Source organism: Panthera leo, chromosome E3 (genome assembly GCF_018350215.1).
Source record: "Panthera leo isolate Ple1 chromosome E3, P.leo_Ple1_pat1.1, whole genome shotgun sequence".
NCBI lineage: Eukaryota > Metazoa > Chordata > Mammalia > Carnivora > Felidae > Panthera > Panthera leo.
Genome location: NC_056694.1, coordinates 17,335,448 through 17,357,258, shown reverse-complemented (window position 1 = coordinate 17,357,258; position 21,811 = coordinate 17,335,448). Strand labels below are relative to the sequence as shown.

The following is a 21,811-nucleotide window of genomic DNA, read 5'->3' as shown; positions in this document are numbered from 1 at the left end:
GGCTAACAAACAGACAGGTGGGACCGGTGGTCCTAGAAAGAGCTGGAACCTGTGGTCATAAAAGCCCACAGAGGAGGGGCACCTGGGTGGCTCAGTTGGTTAAGCGTCTGGTTCTTTTTTTTTTTTCAATTTTTTAGTGTTTATTTATTATTGAGAGAGAGAGAGACAGAGCATGAGTGGGGAGGGGCAGAGAGAGAGGGAGACACAGAATCTGAAACAGGCTCCAGGCTCTGAGCTGTCAGCACAGAACCCGACGCGGGGCTCAAACTCACGGACAGTGAGATCATGACCTGCGCCGAAGTCGGATGCTTAACCGACTGAGCCACCCAGGCGGCCTAAGCGTCTGATTCTTGATTTCAGCTCAGGTCATGATCTCACAGTTCATGAGTTTGAGCCCTACATCAGGCTCCATGCTGACAGTGTGGAACCTGCTTGGGATTCTTTCTCTCTCTGTTCATCCCCTGCTCTCTCTCTCTCTCTCAAAATACATAAATAAACTTAAAAAAATAAAACCCCACAAAGGGGCAACTCTCAACAGTTCACAAGACCCCTCCATAGTCTTTCTAACCTAAGTCTTTCTAACTGTTCAATTCTTACCTTAGGCAAGACAAAAATTACCAGACCAAGTTGTCAAATGGAGAAATTAAGTCCCAGAGAGGAGCAATGAGTTATCCCAGATCACATGCAGGACTAGGAGTCAGGTGTCCAAAAGCCCTTCCACTGTCGCACTGAGAGAGAGAGAGAAGAGAAGAGAAGAGAAGAGAAGAGAAGAGAAGAGAAGAGAAGAGAAAGGAAGGGGAGGGAAGGGAGGCAGAGGCTGACACAGAAGACCTAAGAGTGGAGAAATCCTTCCTCATGATCTCCAGGGGACCTCATGGGACAAGGCTTGGCCTCCTGAAAAATTCTCCAATGCTTCATTCCTCCTGTCAGTTGATTAGTGCAGCACCATCTTCACGCCTTCATTCCCAGCCCCAGGTGAGCTGGGTTCTGAAGGAAAGAGAAGGATCAAAGCCCTTCCAGTAGAATCAGACCGTATTTTACAGTTTCCAACCTCATAATCAATGAACTTTAGAGCAGGGAATACCCATAGAGATTATCTCCCCATCCCTCTATGCCACCCATTGTACAGATGGGAGACTGAAGCCCAGAGACAAGAAGTGACTTTCCAGAACTTCACACAACTCGGTCACAGGACTCTAGATTTCCTTACCAGGGCATACTAGAGAGAGGTCATTCTTCCTTTGCTTGAACCTTCATGTCAATTGCCTGTAAAGAGGGGCACCTGGGTGGCTCAGTCGGTTGAGGTCTGACTTCAGCTCAGGTCATGATCTCATGGTTCACGAGTTCGAGCCCCGTGTCGGGCTCTGTGCTGACAGCTCAGAGCCTGGAGCCTGCTTCCGATCCTGTGCCTCCCTCTCTCTCTGTCCCTCTCCCCCTCACACTCTCTCTCAAAAATAAACGTTAAAAAGATTAAATTCCCTGTAAAGAGCCCTGGAATCCAGGAGACCTGCCTTTTATTCTGGCTATGCTGAGACTCACTGAATAGCCCTGGGGACGACTCCTACATAATGTAAGGTCCACAAGTGAAAGGATTTTTGTCTGTTAGACCCTGATTTATCTCCAGCCCCTAGAACAGTCTCTGGCCCATAAGTGCCCAGTAAATATGCATTGCATGAATACCGTCTAGAGGGTTAGGTAAGTGTCATCATGAGAGGCTAAAGTCTGAAACACAAGAACCACCAGCTTTATCTTTAGGTACATGAAAGGCTAAAGGTCTGTCCACAGATATTTACTGAGGGCCCATACTGAACTAGGCACTGGAGATTCACGTACGAACAAGACTGTCATGCCCTGACCTCAAGAGCTCACAGTCCACTATAATGTGGAATGAGTGCAGATTTTTTTGTGGGCTTCAGAGGGTAGACCCTGATGAGAGAGATGTAAGTGGCAGACTGCTCAATATAATACAGACACTTTTCTCAGCTTTAGTTGCCCTGAAATGGTCTCATGCTCGGAAGGTGGTGAGTGCAGCGGAACTGCAGTGTTCAAGCAGGGCGCCAGCCGCCCACCTGTGAGGCTGAGCCAGGAGCATGCGGGAGATTTCTGTCTTGGGTGAGGTCACTTTCCACCCCCAGATTCTCTGTCTACAAAACTCTGCAATTCTCTGACGCTGGATCTTATTATTTCCTGAATTTCAAGGTCCCATGATGCTAACAGCTCCGAATTTTAAGTTCTCTGCCCACGCCCCTAGGCGCAAAAGAAAGAATTCAGCAAGGGTCCTACCACCCACTGCCTCAAAGGGTCTCTGAGGATAGTCAGCAGACCCCTCCCCGCCTCGTGGGGGCTGGAGGGGCGTAGTTTGGGCGCCGGGGTGCCGAGGACTTCGTAGGGAGGAAGGGTATTCCAGAGATGGGAGTCTACAGCGCCGAGACACGTGACAACCAAAGCGTCACGTTCTGTGGCCTTCGAGGGTGGGACCGAGCCGGTCATGTGACGCGGGGGGGGGGGGAGGGGCACCATGGCGTGATGTGAGATGCAGGGCCTCTCAGATTACGTACCAATGACGCATTCCCACCCGGTTTGGCAACTAGATTTCCGTTGGAAGATACGACGGTTCCGGCAAAGGGGGCGGGTTCTCACGTCCGGGCAGCTTTGCTTCCGTTCGGGGCGCTACAGCTTCCGACCTCCGCCTCTCCCTCTGGCGAGGAAGAGACGCGACCCCACGCGCATGCCCCGATCATCCCAGAGGGGCGGGGCCGAGGCTAAGGGAGCGGGAGGGGGGAAAGAAAAGGGAATTCCAACCTGTGGAATCTTGGGGGTACCCAAGGTCGGCTTCTTCGCATTGACTGTGGATGGTACCTGGCACAGAGCCTCTGGTGGCTCGTGGGGAGCTTGGGGATCCGCAGGGTGAGGGCGGAGGGGAGTGTCAGTGTCAGAGTGTGAGTGGGGTACGGGAGTTCCAAACTTAGTCTTGAGGCCCTCGGGTCTCCCGTGCCGGGGAAGGGAGCTCGGGCCGCCATGCGCGACAGGACCCACGAACTGAGGCAGGTGAGAAGTAGGGGCTGCAGAGTTGGGGACGGGCGGACGGGATGGGGTCTGGCTGGAATACAGGACTCCTGGTCTTAGGGGTAGGGAGGGGTGGCTGAGGGCTAGGAAAGGAAAGACCCGGAAGTCCGTGAGTCCTGCGGGGAGAGAGCAACAGCAGGGAAGTGATGCCAGCAACCCCGGCCCTGGCAGGGGGATGACAGTTCGGACGATGAGGACAAGGAGCGGGTCGCGCTGGTGGTACACCCGGGCACCGCACGGCTGGGGAGCCCGGACGATGAGTTCTTCCAAAAGGTAAGAGGCTGGGGTCTCGGCCTGTCTTCACGAGGGGGCTGGATGACCCGAGGAGCAGCGCAGTCTGGAGTACCCCCGTATCTCCTTCAGCACTCTTGGTCACCTTCCCCAGGTCCGGACAATTCGACAGACTATTGTCAAGCTGGAGAATAAAGTCCGAGAGTTGGAGAAGCAGCAGGTCACCATCCTGGCCACGCCCCTTCCCGAGGAGAGTGAGTGAAACCCGAAGCGCCAACGCATGTTCAGCCGGAGGGATTGTGGGGATTGTAGTATGATGCAGGTGGTGGCTAGGGAGGTTTGTTGAGATGGGGGCTACTGTTTGGGAGTCATGGCTTTCTCTTGTTCAGGTATGAAGCAGGACCTGCAGAACCTGCGTGATGAGATCAAACAGCTGGGGAGGGAGATCCGAGCGCAGCTGAAGGGTGAGCTCCTAAGACCTCAGACATCCTTCCCTGTGGTCCTGCCCAGCTCCTGGTATATCTGGGGAGTATGTGGCCCAGAGAGGCCAGTGATGTATCCAGGTCACACAGCAGGCCTAGGCCTAGAATCTTTGTCTCTTGGCTTCCAGTCCATAGTACTTTCCACAGCACATGCCTGCCTCTTGAGCTCCTTTATTTATAAGGAAACCACTTACTCCTACCATTCTTGCTGCCCAATGTGCACTCTTTGGACAGGCAGATGGGAGTTTGTCAAGAGGCCTCTGCATACCTGTGGGAATTCTCTGATGTATTGTGAAGAAAAATATACTTTCTCCCATCAGAGGCTCAGAATTAGTCATTTATGATAAATTATAATTCCCAAAAGAATCTTGTAGAGATAAGCACCTTTCTGTTGTATGGATGGGGTATGGTCCTGGCCCTGTGTCCTGGTCCCCACATGATTTTCCGAAGCTACAGGTCAAACCCCCTTCCCAACCAATACCCTGTGTCTTCCCACAGCCATAGAGCCCCAAAAGGAGGAAGCTGATGAGAATTATAACTCAGTCAACACAAGGATGAAAAAAACCCAGGTAGGTTTGTTATTCCCAGAGCTCAGACATTTTGCAAGTGTTCCTAGATCATTAGGTGGCAGAAATAAGGAAGGACCCTTAGAGATCATCAAGTTCAACCTGATGACTTTCAAATGGGGAAACTGAGACTGAGAGAAAGAAAAAACTCACCCAAGGTCAAGACCCAAGGTCTCCTGACTCCCAATCTGTCTAATATCCTGCTCTGCCTTCTCCATTCAAGTTTCAGGGTCCCCAGATCATGCCCAAGGACATGTTGGCTGCAGAAGCCATGCTTTCTAGAAACCAAGATGGGGAATCAAACTTGAATAGGTGGCAAAGACATTATTCAGGTAGGGTTTGGTAGCTAATATCCCTGCCCAGGGAAGAAGAGGATATAGTCATAAATGAGTGGGAGGTTTCCTGTCCATGGGGCAGAGGATATCCCTGTCACATGGGACATCCTCTGCCCCATGGACAGAATTCAAGAAGTCAGGAAGAGGAACTTCCCTGGAAGGGGAAAGTCGCTGAATCAATATCTTATTAACTCCTAAGATTTGAGGTGACCTAGCTGCCTCCCTCTGGGTACCCAATGAGGAGTGGTTTGGAGTTCCTGGAGGTCAGAGTTGGAGTAGGTGGGCCCAGAGCTCAGCACGGACCCCAGATTGAAGATAGAGTGGTTTGGGCATCTTGCAAGGGTGCAGCTGAAGGTTGGAGAGCAGGTATGTTTCTGAGGAAGGAGCTCCAAGGAATAAGCACATGGAAGACAGCAGGGGGATGGACAAGGTGAGAGGACATTTCAGGAGGAGCCTGTGGTGGTCATTAGTGTGAGAGGCTGAGGGCCCAGCTGGACCTGTAAAGTCTGGGCCATAGGCTGACTTCCAGGTATACTAGCACACCTTTAGTCTAAGCAGTCAGGCTGGTGTTCAGCAAGCATTCACAGGTATTTATTGAGTGTCTACTGTGTGCTAGACTCTTTTCTAGCTGTTTGAGATGTAGCAGTGAGCCAAAGATCCCTATCCTCCTGGAGCTCTCATTCTGGTGGGGAGAGACAAACATCATAATAAAGCAGTACACTATTTTAGAATATACTTAAGGGAAAAATTGAGGAGAAAAGGGATTGAGAGTGCTGGCAGAAAGCAGGTTGGTTTTAATAAGGTAAGAAACTTTGTTCAGAAGGTGATACTGGAACACAGATTTAAAGGCTCCTGTGGGGCACAAACATTCTAGGGCCAAGGAGCAGTGAGTGCAAAGGCCTGAGGTAGAAGTGGCTTTGGTGGGAGAGGGTAAAGAGCCCACTGTGGTTGGAGGGAGTGAGTGAGGGAACAGCTGGGAAGATAAGGTCAGAGGGGAAATGGGGGAAGGGAAGGTCATATAGGGCCTTAAAAGCCCTGGTAAGGGTTTTGGCTTTTAATTTGAGAGAAGGGTGGTTAAGGGGGCAGGCACTTGTACTTATGCTGTTTGCTCGCTCTACCCGTGGGGATGCTGAGGCCAAATCCTCCCGGGGTGCCCAGCCTATATTCTCCATCCTTAGCATGGGGTCCTGTCCCAGCAATTCGTGGAGCTCATCAACAAGTGCAACTTGATGCAGTCGGAATATCGGGAGAAGAATGTGGAGCGGATTCGGAGGCAGCTGAAGATCAGTGAGTTGTGGTGTCTGGCCCACAGGGTCAGGTAACCTGACCCAGCTCTGAGCCTGGCCTTTTCCTTCGCAGCAAATGCTGGAATGGTGTCTGACGAAGAGCTGGAGCAGATGCTGGACAGTGGGCAGAGTGAGGTGTTTGTATCCAATGTGAGTGGCCACAGCCCGCTCCCTCTTCTGGGATTCCCATCTTCTCTGAGGCCTGGCCCTTTTTGATTGAGGGAATACTGAGGCCCAGAGGGGAGTGAATTAGCATGCCTGGAGTCACTCATCAGGGCCCTAGCCCCACTTCTAATCCCAAGGGCTGCCTGAAAGCTCAACAGGAACTTCTCACCTGCTGCTGATTTCCCTGTGACCCATCTGTCCATTCCTGTCCACTCCCCAGATACTGAAGGACACACAAGTGACTCGACAGGCCCTAAATGAGATCTCAGCCCGGCACAGTGAGATCCAGCAGCTTGAACGCAGTATCCGTGAACTTCATGAGATCTTCACTTTTCTGGCTACTGAAGTGGAGGTGCAGGTGGGCACCCAGGATAGCTGGCTGGGCTTGACCTAGCCCCGGGACGTGAGACCATGTTCAGTCAGAACCCCAGCTGTGGGGGCGCCTGGGTGGCTCAGTCAGTTAAGCATCTGACATCACCTTGGGTTATGATCTCATAGTTCGGGAGTTCAAGTCCCGCATCAGGCTCTGTGCTGACAGCTCAGAGCCTGTGCTTCAGATTCTGTGTGTGTGTGTGTGTGTGTGTGTGTGTGTGTGTGTGTGCGCGCGCGCGCGCGCGCGCGCACGCCCCTCCCCCACTTGTGTTCTTTCTCTCTCTGTCTCAAAAATAAATGGATAAACATTAAAAAAAAATAATAAAGAGAAGAACCCCAGCTGTGACTATCAGCCCATCTCCACCCTTAAGCCTTTCTCCCTGAGGTTTTTATCTTCCTCCAGGCTGGGGCATGCCCCCAGGCCGGCCCTTACTTCCATCCTTAGCCATGCCCCAGAATTCCTTCTACCTCCACAGTTACCCAGGTGGCCACTCCTCTATATTCAGCATCTCACCCTATCCACCAGTTTAGCCCACCCCAGGTATAGCCCCAACCCTGCCTCCTCCTTCACCAATACAATCCACCCTTATACCTCAACAGCTCTAGTCAAAGTTGTCTCACAGTGGGCCTTTGTCCTCAAATCTGTATGAGGTCGGGGTGGGAGGTAGTGTTCTTCTCCTGGCCCTGGTTGTGTGGGGTGAGGTAAGCTTCCAGCGCTGTCGTGGAGGAGCTGACTCACTAGTGCTGCAGCCAATGCCCTTGTGTAGCTGGGAGTCATGGGGAAGGGATTTCACTCAGTAGGAGCACCAGGACCTGAAGGCTGGCCGGGATGAGGAGGCAGGGATGGGGAGGGGTTCACAGCGGTTGAGAGGCAGGCCTTAGAAGAATGGGCAAATTCAGACAGATTTACAAGGGGACAAAAGTTCACCCTCTGTGAAAAGGTGTGAGCCTCTTAAGGCACTTGGCTCCAAGCCACCACTGCAAATGAAGGTTTTACGGGGTAAGGGAGCAGAGCAGGAGGGACCACATGATAAAAGGGGGCCTGGAAGCCACCCTCAGGAGTGTGAACTCTTGTCAGATGTGGTCCTGCCCCCGCATCTTTGTCAGTGCAGTGTTTTCTGCCAGAAAATGTCCTTCAGGCACCTGAACTAGGGTGAGCAAACAGGAGCTACTGGGCCCTCTACCCCCAGTTATCCCCACATGCCTGAACCATCCTCTCTTCTGAGCAGGGGGAGATGATCAACCGGATTGAGAAGAACATCCTGAGCTCAGCAGACTATGTGGAACGGGGGCAGGAGCATGTCAAGATGGCCCTGGAGAACCAGAAGAAGGCACGGAAGGTGAGCTTCCCTGTCCCCCTCGTCCCATCCCAGGCCCTGGGGGGCCTTCCCTTCCTTCCTGAGTGAGTTTCTCTGAACTCCTCCTCTCCCACAGAAAAAAGTTTTGATCGCCATCTGTCTGTCTGTCACTGTCCTCATTGTGGCAGTGATCATTGGTGTCTCCATATTGGTTTGAGAACATCGCACGTTCTTGGTGAGCTATTGTGGGCCTGCCCCCTGGCCTGCCTCATCCTGGGCCCCAGCCTTTCCTCCTCCCCTCAGACCCTGTTCTCCCTCCTTCCCTTGCAGGCACTAAGAGCACCAGGGACCCAGGTCTGCCTTCTCTCCCAGCAGCTGAGGGGGGAGGGCAGGACAGAGCCTCCAGCTGGACCCCCTTCCTCACATTGGCCCTGTGCAGAGGGCAGACAGTTCTTCTGGGGTTGGCAGCCACTCATTCATGGGGGCTTCCCCACTCAAACTGCAATGCCTGGGAGAGGGCCTGCAGTGTCCTCTTTGGCTGGAACACATGGTTTTGTAAGAAATTAAAAAAAAAAAAAAAAAAGAGCTTGGAGACTCCCCTGTGCATGTGTGTTCCTGGAAGGGCTGTCCCAGGACCTCCAGGTATCCAGCCTCCCCTTTTCCTGGCCATCCTTGGGGCTAGACCCAGCCCAGGCAGACTCAGATCAGACTGTTCCAGGTGCTATGACCACAGCAAGCTGGTACTGCCCTCCTACTATCCCATAGGAACAGGTGGGGCAGGGAGGGGGTAACACCCACATCTGGCTCAGTATTGTTCCTGGGGAAAGACTACTGTGAATACCTAATGCCAAAGCAGTGAAGCTGGGCCAGGCCACGCTGGGATACAGGTGAGATTGTGGGGCATCGGTGGGCATTCCTGAGGTTAAGAAGAAGCACTGTGAGTAAGCACCGTGTATCTGAGCTGTTGCTTCACATACAGTGAACAGGGAAAGGCTTGTCTCAGAAGGAGCGGCATTTGAGTGGAACATTAAATGAGGAGGAGCCAGTTACAGGAAGAAGCAGGGGAAAGGTTGCCAGGCAGAAGGAGCAGCCCTGTGCCCAGAAAAAAGCATAGGCTTTGACATAGGAGTTCAGCTTAGAGAGCCGGTGACTCTAGATCAGCACACTTGGTTTCTATGTGGTTATGTGGCTAAAGCAGTAGAAGAGACAGAAGAGCCTGACACCTGGTTTCTATGAGGCACCTAAACTCCAGGACCCAGCTCTAAATCTCTAAGAGTTCCGAATCCCAAGCCTAGTTTCCGGAGCTGGGCATGGCACCCGTCCTCAGACACCTAGTTTCGTGGGTAAGCTGGCTTCTGGCTCTGAAGCCTGGTTGGAATGGGGCGGTGCCTGTCCCCAACCAAGGTCTGGGGGGTGGGTTCCAGCCGCCCTGTCCCATCCCTTTTTCGATCCCACAGGTCCCTGCTGCTGATGACGCTGCTGCTCCAAGCCGCCCTTGCCCAGCCCTTCTGGCCACAGTACTGCTTGCTTCGGCTACACACATGTAGTTGCTGGGGTGACACGAGTCATGGAAGGGCTGGACGTGTGTCCCTCGGTGCAGTCTCATTCTCCGCCCCTGGGCCTGGCCTGGGGGAAGGAACCGGGGTGGGGGGGGGGGGGCGGGGGCGGGGGGGGGGGGGGGGGGTTAGGCCCCGATGATCCCTGCCTGCTCGGCCTCCATCCATCTGCGCTCCCGCCTGCAGCGCCTCCCGGTGGCCCTCAAGTGACCCTGGCGCGGCTGTTGCAAGGCGCCTGCGCCAGGTCCAGGTCCAAGTCCAAGAGTAAGCTTGGCTCTGAGTCTAGGGGGCGTGGCCTTGTGGGAATTGAAAATGATTGGCCAGCGGAACTAAATGTTGTTCCTAAAGCGCATCGGGATTGGCCTGTTGGGCGTCCTGGGGAAGTGAACACTGGGTATTAAACCACAATTAAATGCTGATATGGGAGGGGCCTCAGCGAGTCCTCAGTTGCACCCAAAAGTGATTGGATCACAGGGCGTAGGGGGCATGATCAAAACTCTAACAGGCGGAGGGGCACGAACTTGTGAGTCTCACTGGGGTAGTGAGTCTGAAACTTCACCCAAGAAGGCGTGGCTGGGTCCCTCTCCCTCTTCGCTGAACTGGGCAGCTGTGCAAGTCTTGGAGGGTACCCATGCCTCCGTCCTGCCTGAGATCGTGTATCCTGTGTACAGATGAAGCCCTAGACATCTACAGGAAAGGTGTGCAAACACAATCTGGATGTCAGCTCAACGGGAAAATTGCGAGGTAGGACGGATCCTGCCCCAGTAGAAGACTGATTTGAATAAGGGGCCTCTGGGTTTCCCTAATTCTCCCTCTCTTCCCCTGCGGCCTGCATCTTCAGCGGAACTCTGTCCTGTTGTTCGCCTTTGCCCACGCACTCACCTTTCTGCCTTCAGAGGAAAACTGCACGACCTGTGGCACCTACTGGGATCTGATAGGAGACTATCAGACCAAGGCAGAGACTGTGTCACATCTACGCAGCTGGGTAATGCAGCTGGGTATCCGTGTGGGGTATGTGACTTCTGATCGGTTTTGCTAGACGGCGTCACCCCTGAAAGCCTGTTTACCTCTCTGTCTCACCCAGGAAGCTGTGCAGAACCTCCTGAAAGAGGTAGCTAGATGGCCCAGTGAGGTCTCGGATGCTGGCCCGGTAGTTTGAACTTTTCCTGTGGGCTAGGGGACACATGGAAGGGTTTTGAACAGGTGAGTGGCAAGTTTGGGGCAAATCTCGCAGTCAGGTGGACCCATGCACTGGAGATTTCACTCCAGTGAAAATCCACAAGGTGGCTCTCTTGTCGATACCCTCTCCTGGGGAAAACCGAGCTCAGTGAGGAGGTAAGGGCAGATTTTGCGCTGAAATCCTGTCTTGGCTGCTGTTCAGGGAACAGGGTCTTGGTTGAGTGCGGCTTTTCCAAATCCATCTTGCAGCATAACTTTTCATCTATAGCTCTCCCCACTTATTGCCTCATTCACTCATCACTCAATATTTCATGATTCAAATTACTAGGAAAAGAAATCTGACTGGTCTGGGTCAGGCTACTTTGACCAGCCTATATAAATTATCTACCTCGAGGGGTGCCTGGGTGGTTCAGTCAGTTGAGCTTCTGACTTCGGCCCAGGTCATGGTCTCATGGTTTGTGGGTTCGAGTCCCGTGTCAGGCTCTGTGCTGACAGCTCAGAGCCTGGAGCCTGCTTCAGATTCTGTGTCTCTCTTTCTGCCCCTCCCCAGCTCATACTCACACTCTGTCTCTGTCAAAAATAAATAAACTTAAAAACGTTAAAAAAAAATAAATTGTCTACCTCGAATCAAGACTTTGTCTTTGACCAAGATGTATGTGAAGTCTTACTTGGTACAAAACTGTGCAGCAGAGTGTGTATGAAGGAGTGGATGAACTCAATGATTGACATTTCTGCAGCCCTGTGATAGATTGTATTATTTTTCTGAATATATACTGTCCTTCCTGCTAGACTACTCACTGTAGGACTGTAGACGTTCATGTCCCACTTACAATAGGCTTAGGTGTAGCACTTGCTTTGGCCAATGGGATATGAGTAGAAATGTAAAGTATCACTTCCAATAGAAGCTTTAAGTACCAGCAAGTAGTCTGGCATCTTGCCTTTTCTTTTCTCACTTGTGAACCACTGATATTTGGAGGCTAGTTGTTATGTCAGAATAAGTCTAAAAAAAAAAAAACAAAAAAAAACAAGTCTAAACCAACTGTCACAGAACTAGTACCCAGAGGTAGGGTATTACCACATTAAAAATGAACCTGAATTATATGGCATTGGCTTTGGAGCTGGGCAGTGGCTGATGAGGAAACCATCAGTGAAAGTTGGAAAGATGGTGACATGTGTTAGGCAGTGGTGAAGCATTTGGTTAAACTCTAAGCTGGAAATAAGAATGTAAATGATGTCCAAATGAGCTTGGGGCTTTGGGGGGAAATTTTGAGAAAGAATATTAGTAGCATACCTTGATTGCCTTTGGATGCATTTGACAAGTTATTGTAAGAAAGAGATGACCTAGAAAATAATTGGCCAGTTTTTAAGCAGAAATGGAAGAGAATATAGAAACTTCTGGGCAGGTGGTCTACATTTTTAGCCAGTGAAAGATACGACTGATAAGGCCCTTAAACCACAAAGCGATTAAAACTCATCTTTGTGGCAAGGGTGATATCAAGTGTATGGCTCTCGTGCCTTCTGTAAAAACCTCTGACTTGGTCAAAGTGATTCCCAATAAAGCCTTTCAGTTAGTCAAGATGATTCAGAGAAGAGAGTTTAAGAGTGTAATTCTCCCAAAGGAGTGAGTAGGCTCCATTTGCTTACAATTAAGTCTAAAGAGAGAGGCACGTCTGAAAAGAATTGGTGGGTTTGGCAGTTGGCCCACAAGTGACTGGAATCCAATAGATAAGAAGCCTCTTTCCCTCCTCACAAAAAGGCACTATCATGGATTTTTAAAAGACCATGAGTGTTTAAGACCTTGAGGGCTCCCAAATTTCTATGGGCATGAAGGAGGCAGAAAGCTGCTTTGCCTCAGAAGAGCATAACTGCCAGTGTTTTCTCAAATGTGGCCAAGGAGAATAAATGGGAACGGATGAGCTACTTAATGGGAACTAGGGAATTAATCCCAGAGAGCAGTCCCACTCTCAGGAAAAGGTGGGGGGCCTTTGCAACATCTGCTCAGCAAGGTATTAGAATTACTCTGGGCCAGTAAGTGCTGTGTGTCTTTGTCCTTCTAATTTTTTTTTTTTTTTTAATTTGAGAGAAAAAGAGTGCCTGTATGCAGGGGGTGGAGGGAGGGTCAGAGGGAGACTGAGTGAATCTCAAGCATGCTCCACACCAGCATGGAGCCCAACATGAGGCTCAATACCACGACTCTGGGATCATGACCTGAGCCAAAATCAAGAGTTAGATGCCATCCAACTGAGCTATCCAGGTGCCCCTCTCATGCTTCTTTCTAAATGGGAGTGTTTACTGCCATTATCCTGTCTCTGTTCCACTTCATATGTTGAATGTGTGTGAGAGGGTGGGGGCAGAGATAACTTGTGAGGAGGGGGAGAAAGAGGAAGGGGGTGAGGATTTTTGGTTTATAGGTCTCTGGATCAAGAGGAGCCACCTCTGGACCTGATATAGAGACTATTAGAGGTCCTGCTCTTGATTCTGATGCCATGATTAGATGGGTCATTTGGGTGGTCTCCCCTGGGAAGGATGCATATTTATTTTGCATGTGGAAGAAACACAAAAGTCATATTTGTGACAAAGAAGGCAGACTAAGAAGATTCCACAATTGTTCAAAAACATTCATTAACCCTCTTTATGGGGTCCCACCATATGAAGAGATTATATATACCTACTCCGCTGACATCAGCTTTGGGTATGTGGGGCTTGCTTTTGGCAATGGAACTTGAGTAGGAGCAACATGTACCACTTCCAAGAAGAAGCTTTAAGAGCCATCAAGACATCTGCCACCTTTCTCCTCTTCTTTGTCTTAAAATTCCAGATTGATGCTGTTCCTCCAGACTGGATTCTGGAAGGAAGATGATATAGAACAGAGCCACAGCTGTCCCATGGAAGATGTTGTACAACATCCTCTGGCGCTTCCCAAGTGAAATTGGAAATTGGCCCCTGTACACAGAGGGCAGGGGAAATCAAACAAAAAGACAGGGCCACTGCAGATTGGTAAGTGGGAGGTTTAATAAGGAAGGGGACTTAGGGGTACCTGGCTGGCTCAGTCAGTGGAGCATGAGACTCTTGATCTTGGGGTTGTGGGTTTGAGCCCCATGTTGGGTGTGGAGATTACTTAAAATCTTCAAATAATAATAATATTATTAAAATAAGCAAGGGAAGTTACATGCAAGTTGGTCTTGGGCAGCCACCAAATGAGTAGATCTCTGCACCTCCCACCAAATATATTTTTTTGTACCTCCCACCGAATCTTAAACATTTTTTTAATGTTTTTATTTATTTTTGAGAAAGAGTGACGGAGAGGGGAAGGGGGAGAGAGAGAGGTAGGCAGAGGATCTGAGGCAGGCTCTGTGCTGACAGCACTCATGGACCGTGAGATCATGACCTGAGGTGAAGTTGGATGCTTCACTGATTGAACCACCTAGGTGTCCCCAAATCTTAAAAATTTGTATAGAGGCATTGGGGCACCTGGCTGGCTCAGTTGGTAGAGCATATGACCCTTGATCTCAGGGTCATGGGTTCAAGCCCCACATTGGGTGTAGAGCCTACTTAAAAAAAATGTTTATATAGAGGCCTTAAGTGGATTCAGTTATGTGTACCATCCACATGGTCTCAACAACACAGTGCTTTCTCAAGGCTGTGTCCTTGGGGCAGCCTCTAGGGGCAGGGAAGGCAAGCTGAATGTACACTCCAAGGAAGGGGAGCCTTTGATTGTGAAGGCGCAACTCATCAGTCAACTGACAGTCACATCCGCTTGATGACCTCCCCCAACAGAGGACATGGAATATGAGTGAGAAAACACATTTGTTGTGTGCCACTGAAATTTTGGGATGGTTGTTACTGCAGCATAATTTGATCCTAGATGACTGATAGAAGCTCCCTCAATTTTGCAGAGACTCTCTATTCAGTTCTCCTTTCCTATCGCCAAGACAACTGGCATACCAAAATGAGCTGTAGTGGTCCTACAAGGTCTGAGGCTTTGCCCCACAAATGGCACTATTACAAAGGACTTGTTCAAAAGGAAAAAAGAGAAAGTAAAACCCAAACTTCCCTTAAGTGTATGGATGTCTGCCCTCCCAAGAAGCCCCAACATAATGGATAGTAAGTGGAAATTCTGTGTTTGTGAATGGGTACCGCTGCATGAAACAGAGACGCAAACTAACCATGGCATGAAGTCATCAGTACCCATGAACAACAACAACAAAATAATAAATTATTTTATTTATCTTGTTCCTTCTCTGGGATATTGCCCTCACCCACATGATCTAAGATGGTCCACCACCACTTTCACAGTTTAGCCCTTGTGAAGGAGGAAAGTGGAGGGGGCAGCTTGCCCTTCACCCTTAATTGCAGAAGTCGTACCAATAATTTCTGCTCTGATCCTATTGGCCAGAATGTAGTCACATGGCCAAGAAATATAATCTTCATCCTGGGCAAGCTTTTTGTCCAGATTAAAGTTCTAGGGGAACTGGGGAACTATTGCCAGGAAACAAGCTAACTTTAGAAGGATGAATATTGGGGGGGCCGTCAGCAGTTACAGCCACACACTATGAGAGTTAACCCATCCCAACTATATTAGTTTCCTATTACTCCTGTTACAAATTACCACAAACATAGTGGCTTAAAACAACGCACATTTATTGTTTTATGGTTCCAGAGATCAGAAATCCAAAATCAGTTTCACTGGGCTAAAGTCAAGGAGTTGGCAGGGCTGGCTCCTTCTGGAGGAACCTTTTACTTGCCTTTTTCAGCTTCTATTGGATGCCTGTATTCCTTGACTTGTGGCCTCATACTCCATTTCAAAGAATATTATTCCCTTCTTACCTTCCATTGTTACATCACCTTTTCCTCTGATTCTGACCACCCTATCTCCCTCTTGTAAGGATACTTACGATTATTTTGAGTCCACCCAGATACCCCAAGATAATCTTCCATTTTACAATTTTTAATTACATCTGCAAAGTCCCTTTGGCATATAAAGTGACATTCTCAGGTTCCAGGGATTAGAATGTGGACATGGTTAGGGGGACACTGTTTAGCCTACCATACCACCTTGTTCCACATTTAAATCATTCATTCATTTAGTCATAAAATATTTATTGAGCAAGAGTTATGTACCTGATACTATGGAAGGTGGTGGAGAAATAGAAGTGAAAATACAGATAAGATCTCTGCCTTTCATGGAGTTTATACTTTAGTGGAGAGGACAAGAAAAGAAATAGCTAAGATATTCCAAAACCATGACATATATTATTAAAAATTAAGCAGCATGCTATGACAAAAAATGACAAGGGGTTGGAGATGGCTGTGCTAATAAGTAGTCAAGAATGGCTTCTTAGGGAAGGTGACTAATCCAAAGGGCAGACCTGAGAGCTTAGGGCAGAACAGAGCCATGAAGGATTCTTTCTTGGCCTAGAAACCTAAGGGAATTCGCTTAACTGGATTTTGGAATTCCAGGGACTCCCCATTTTGAGCCAGAAAGTTTATTATCCTATGCATGTCCCACCATTGCACGTTGGGAGTACATGACTTGTTTCTTTCTTTCTCTCTCTCTCTCTTTTTTTTTTTTTTTGAGAGAGAGAGAGAGTGCACATAAGCAGGGGAGGGGCAGAGGAAGAGGGAGAGAGTGAGAATCTCAAGGATTCTTCATGCCTGGCAGAGTCCGACATGGGGCTAGATCCCATGACCTTAAGATCATGACATGAGGTGAAATCAAGACTCTGACACCCAACTAACTGAGCCCCCCAGGTGCCCTTTGTTTCTTTAGTTTCATAGGTCCACAGATGGCAGGAATTGTGCTCCAGGAAGGATTATACCCATAGCTTCATCTGCATCGGCTTTTAGATAATGGGATTTAGGACTTTGGGTTTGATAAGACTTGTATGAGATTTTTTTTTTTTTATTCTGAATTGATGCTATAATGGGATGAGACTTTTTGGACAGTGGTGAGACTTTTAAGAACCTTGGGAGGAAGTGAATGTATTTTGCATGTGGACCAGACATAAATCTTTGAGGGCTAGAGGGTGAACTGAATAATGGCCTCCAAAGATTCCACGCCCTAATCTCTATGAATATGTTACCTTACATGGCAAAAAGGGCTTTGCAGGTGTAATTAAGTTTAGTAATTGGTTGAGGTTTTTTTTAAGTTTATTTATTTATTTTGAGAGAATGAGAGAGAGGGTGTGTGTGTGTGCGTGCACACACATGCACCAGTGGGGAAGGGGCAGAGAGGAGAGACAGAATCCCAAGCAGGCTCTGCACCATCAGCACAGAACCCAATGCGGGGTTTGAGCCCATGAACCTTGAGATCATGACCTGAGCCAAAATCAAGAGTCAGATGCTTAACCAACTGTACCATCCAGGTATCCCATGTTTACTAATTGGTTGACTTTAAGATAGGGAGAGTATACTGAATTATTCAGGTAGACCCAATGTAATAACATTAACTCTTAAAAGCAGAGAAGCTTTTCCAGCTAGCAATAGAAGAGGAAAAGTCAGAAAATTTGAAATAGGAGGACTCGATGTGCCATTGCCAGTTCTGAAGGGCCCCCAGCCAAGGAATATAGATAGCCTTGAGACGCTGAGATCCACCTCTGACTGACAGCCAGCAAAGAAACAGAGACCTCAGTCCTACAGGCAAATGGAACTGAATTCTGTTAATAACCTGGATGAGTCTGGAAGTGGACTCTATGGCAGAGCCTCCAGATAAGAGCCCAGACTGGCCAAAACCTTGACTTCAGCTTTGTGAGACCCTTAGTAGAGGGCCCAGATGGGTCCGCCTGGACTTCTGGCTCACAGAACTATGAAATAAGAAATAAGTGTTATTTTAAGATGCTAAGTTGGTGGTTATTTAATATGCAGGAACAGAAACCTAATAACTGTATGGCTGGAGCTGAGACTTGAATAAAGAGAAAGTATCACAGATGGGCAAATCTGGGGAAGTGTGTTCCATCACCAGGGAAGAGCAAGTGCAAAAGCCCAAAGACTGGGAAAAGGAAGAAACAAATCAATAGAAGGTCCTCTTGGTTGAAGCCTGCTGACTAGGAGTAGGTACATGAGGTCAGAGCAGGGACAGGGACTGGAGGGAAGGTAGGCTCCAGCTGGAGGGATTTATGTTGAGAGTGGACTGTGTGTAGATAATTGAGAACTGGTCTGCAAATCTCCTTTGTTGAATCCAGAATGATTGCCCCAGCTGCAAAGCTTGCTGCCTTCCCCTATCTCCTCACCCTGTTCCTGGAGCATACTCCTGTGAGGAGCCCCTAATTTCTCCAGCCATTTGGCTGGGAAGGGAATGATGACTGTAGTCTGTAGTACAGAGTGAGGAGTGATACCAGCTGCTGCATATGGCATCAGCAGCAGGGCATATGATTTTGCACTCCCAAGATGGACCCGTTACCTGGGACAGTCCTGGTAGAGAGCCAGGGAGGTAAAGGAAGTTAGGGCAGAAGGAAACTGAAGGCCAGAAGTCAGACTGGGCATTATCCAGATAATAAAACTGGACAAAGACATCACAAGAAAACTACAGATCAATATTTCTTATAAGAATCTGCAACAAAATACTAACAAACTGAATCTAGCAATGTATAAAAATTATCATACAGCATGACCAAGTGGGATTTATCTCACGAATGCAAGGTTGGTTTAACATCCAAAAATCAATTAATGCAATTCTGAATATTAATAAAGAACAAAAACCATATAATCATCTCAATAGAAAATACATTTGACAAAATCCAACACCCTTTAATTACAATAATAAAAAAGCTTAAGAAACTAGGAATAAAAGGAAACTTCCTTAACTTGCTAAGTATCAAAGGGCATCTATAAAAAAATTCACAGTTAACATCATACTTAAATGGTGAAAGACTGCATGTTTTCCCCCCTGAGATCAGGATGACTGCTCCCTTTAACACTGTACTGAAAGTTCTAGCTGGGGCAATTAGGCAAGAAAAGGAAATAAAAGGCATCCAGATTGGAAAAGAAGAAGTAAACTATCTCTATTTTCCAGGTGAGATGATCTTGTATACAGAAAAATCCTAAAGAATACACACACAAAAACTATTAGAGTTAATAAACTAGTTTAGCCAGGTTGCAGAATATAAGAATAATGTACAAAAATCTATTATATGTCTCATCACTAGCAAAGAAACAATCCAAAAATGAAATAAAAACAATTCCATTTATAATAGAAACAAAGGAAATAAAATACTTACATATAAATTTAACAAAAGATGAGTAAGATTTATATACTGAAAACTACAATATACTGTGGAAAGAAATTTAAAATCCAAATGGATTTTTAAAATCCTAAGTTCATGGGGCAGAAGATTTAATATTGTTAAGATGGCAATACTCTTCAAATTGATCTACAGATTCAGTGCAGTCCCTATCAAAATCCCAGCTTTTTTTTTGCAAAAGTTGGCAAGCTGATCCTAAAATTCGTATAGAAATGCAAGGAATCCAGAAAAATTAATCTTGAAATATAAGTTGGAGGAATCACAGGTCTTGATAAAACTTATTACAAAGCTACAGTAAGCAAAATAGTGTGATACTAGCATAAAGAAAGTAAAGATAGTAGATAGATAGATAGATAGATAGATATGTATATCTTCATGGAATACAATTGAGATTCCAGAAATAAACCTGTGTACAGTTAATTTTCAACAAGGATATCAAGCCACTTCAATGGAAAAATAAGTCTTTTTATTATTTTATTTTATTATTATTTTTAATGTTTATTTTTGAGAGAGAGTGAAAGAGCGCAAACGGGGGAGAGGCAGAGAAAGAGGGAGACACAGAATCCAAAGCAGGCTCCGGGCTCTGAGCTGTCAGCACAAAACCCGACATGGGGCTTGAACTTACAAACCACAAGATCATGACCTGAGCTGAAGTCAGATGCTTAACCAACTGAGCCACCCAGGCGCCCTAGTTCTGGGACAATTGGATATCCATGTGCAAACGAATGAAATCGAACCCCTATCTCAAACATACACGAAAATTAACCCAATATGGATCAAAGACCCAAATGTGAGAGCTTTGAGCTATAAAACTTTTATAGTTTACCAAGAATAAACTTTTATAAAGTTTAAGCTTGTAAGTTTATAACTAGGTTGTAAACTTTATAAACATGTGTAACACTCTTAGATAAAAACATAGGCATAAATCTTCATGACCTTGAATTAGGAAATGGTTTCTTACATATGGCTCTGCAAAGCACAAGCAACAAAAGAAAAAAATAGATAAATGAGATATCATCAAAATTAAAAACTTTCATGCTTCAAAGGGCACCAAGAAAATAAAAGGACAACCCACACAATGAGAGAAATTTTGCAAATCATAGGAAACTTCTACCTAGAATACATAAAAAGCTTTTATTACCGCTCAACAGCAAAAAGTCAAACAGCCCAATTAAAAAATGGGCAAAGAACTTGAACAGACATTTATCCAAAGATGACATACAAATGGCCAATAAATACACACAAAAAATGCCCAACATCATTTGCCATCAGGGAAATGCAAATCATAACCACAAATTCACACCCACAAGGATGGCTATAATAAAAAGGCAGATAATAACAGCTGTTGGTAAAGGTGTGGAGAAATTGGAACATTCATATCCTGTTGGTGGGAATGTAAAATGGTGCAGCCATTTGGAAAACATTCTGACAGTTCCTCAAGTGGTAGATACGCAAACAAGAGAATTAAAAAACATGTCCACATAAAAACTTGTTCATAGAATGTTCATATGAATGTTCCTAGCTGCATTATTCACACTAGACAAAGGAAACCCAAATGTCCATCAATTGTGAATGGATTAAAAAAAGTATCCCCATACAATGGAATATTATTCGACAATAAAAAGGAATGCAGTACTGACAAATGCTACAGCATGGATGAACCTTGAGAAGAGTGTGCTAAGTGAAAGAGGCCAGTTACATATTGTATGATTCCATTTACATGAAACATCCACAGGAGGCAAATCGGACAGAGAGTAGATTAGTGATTGACTAGGGCTAAGGGAAAGGAGTTGGGAATTGGGGTTGGGGGCAATAGGGAGTGACAGCTAATGGGTATGGAGTTTCTTTTAAGGGGATGAAACTATTCTAAAATTAGATTGAGATGGTTGCATAACCCTGTGAATAAACTAAAAACCACTGAATTGGATACTTCAAATGGGTTAGTTGTATGGCATGTAAATTATTTCTTAATAAAGCTGTTAAAATAATTTTTTTAAAAAAGTCAGACCATCTGAGTCCTCAGGGAGCAGGAACTGGGATGTGGGATGCCTGGGGTGTCAGAGAGGGGGACCAAGGGATGGGTGTGCTATCTGGTCCCAGAAAGGGAGCAGAAGTTGTGGATTTCTTCTAAACCTCCACAGGACCCACTTCATCCTTCATTGTAGATAGATACCCATGGGTGTCTGTTGATTAGGGTCTATGGTATCTTTGTACCAATTCTTAAAAGGTGCCTCGTCATCTCCAAGATAAATCATCTTGCTCAAGTTCACAAGTCAGTAGTAACAAAAATCCCCATTTCCAATACCCTGGTCCAGTTTGTTTCTTCCTTGGATTCTGTCAGACTTTGATCCCGGCCTGTACAGGCAGAAGGCCTGGAGTCAGTGCTTGTCCTACTTTGCGAATGGCAACAGGCAGTGAGTGTCCTTGGCCAAACTGGTGTCTCTTCCCGCAGCTATGACATCCTGGTCCCTGCTGCTACCATGTGGTCCCCTTGTGCTGCTATGGAGAACAGGGATAAGAACCTCTTCTAAAGCTGCTGTCTGAGGACCTGGGCATGACAACTCTTGAGTGAAGTCCCTGACATCAAGGGGATACTTGCTATTTCTGTTCCTGGAGCTACCTGGTGTTAACAGTCCTGACTTTACCAGCTACTGCAAAGTCCCCTATGACTGGCATGTGGGCCTGGAGAGGGGGTGCACACGGGTCACTTCCTGAGGCTGCCAACTTGGTCTAGTGTTGATAAGAGCAAGTCTAGAGATGATAAGAGCATGGAAAGGAGGAACTGGTTCACTCTGACCTTTGGTTTCATTTTGGCTTATAAATTGGGAAGGCCCTAGTGGCTGGACTTTATAATCCAAAGTCCGTTCTTGAGTGCCCTTCTAAAAATATTCAAGGGGCGTCAGGGTGGCTCAGTCAGTTAAGTGTCTGACTTTGGCTCAGGTCAGGATCTAACGGCTCGTGGATTTGAGCCTCGCATCAGATTCTGTGCTGACAGCTCACAGCCTGGAGCCTTCTTTGGATTCTGTATCTCCCTC

The 21,811-nt window shown here is 47.2% G+C and overlaps 1 protein-coding gene across 1 annotated transcript; it reads left to right on the top strand.

Annotated features, from left to right (window-relative positions):
* The first annotated feature begins 2,686 nt into the window (after nucleotides 1-2,686).
* STX4 (syntaxin 4) lies at nucleotides 2,687-9,424 on the top strand. Its single transcript, XM_042922554.1, has 11 exons — nucleotides 2,687-3,048; nucleotides 3,238-3,339; nucleotides 3,452-3,551; nucleotides 3,687-3,761; nucleotides 4,278-4,348; nucleotides 5,859-5,967; nucleotides 6,040-6,116; nucleotides 6,352-6,489; nucleotides 7,733-7,843; nucleotides 7,938-8,036; nucleotides 8,132-9,424. The coding sequence occupies exons 1-10, from the start codon at nucleotides 3,019-3,021 to the stop codon at nucleotides 8,016-8,018; spliced, it is 894 nt and encodes a 297-aa protein (XP_042778488.1). The 5' UTR covers nucleotides 2,687-3,018; the 3' UTR covers nucleotides 8,019-8,036; nucleotides 8,132-9,424.
* Nucleotides 9,425-21,811: the final 12,387 nt, after the last annotated feature.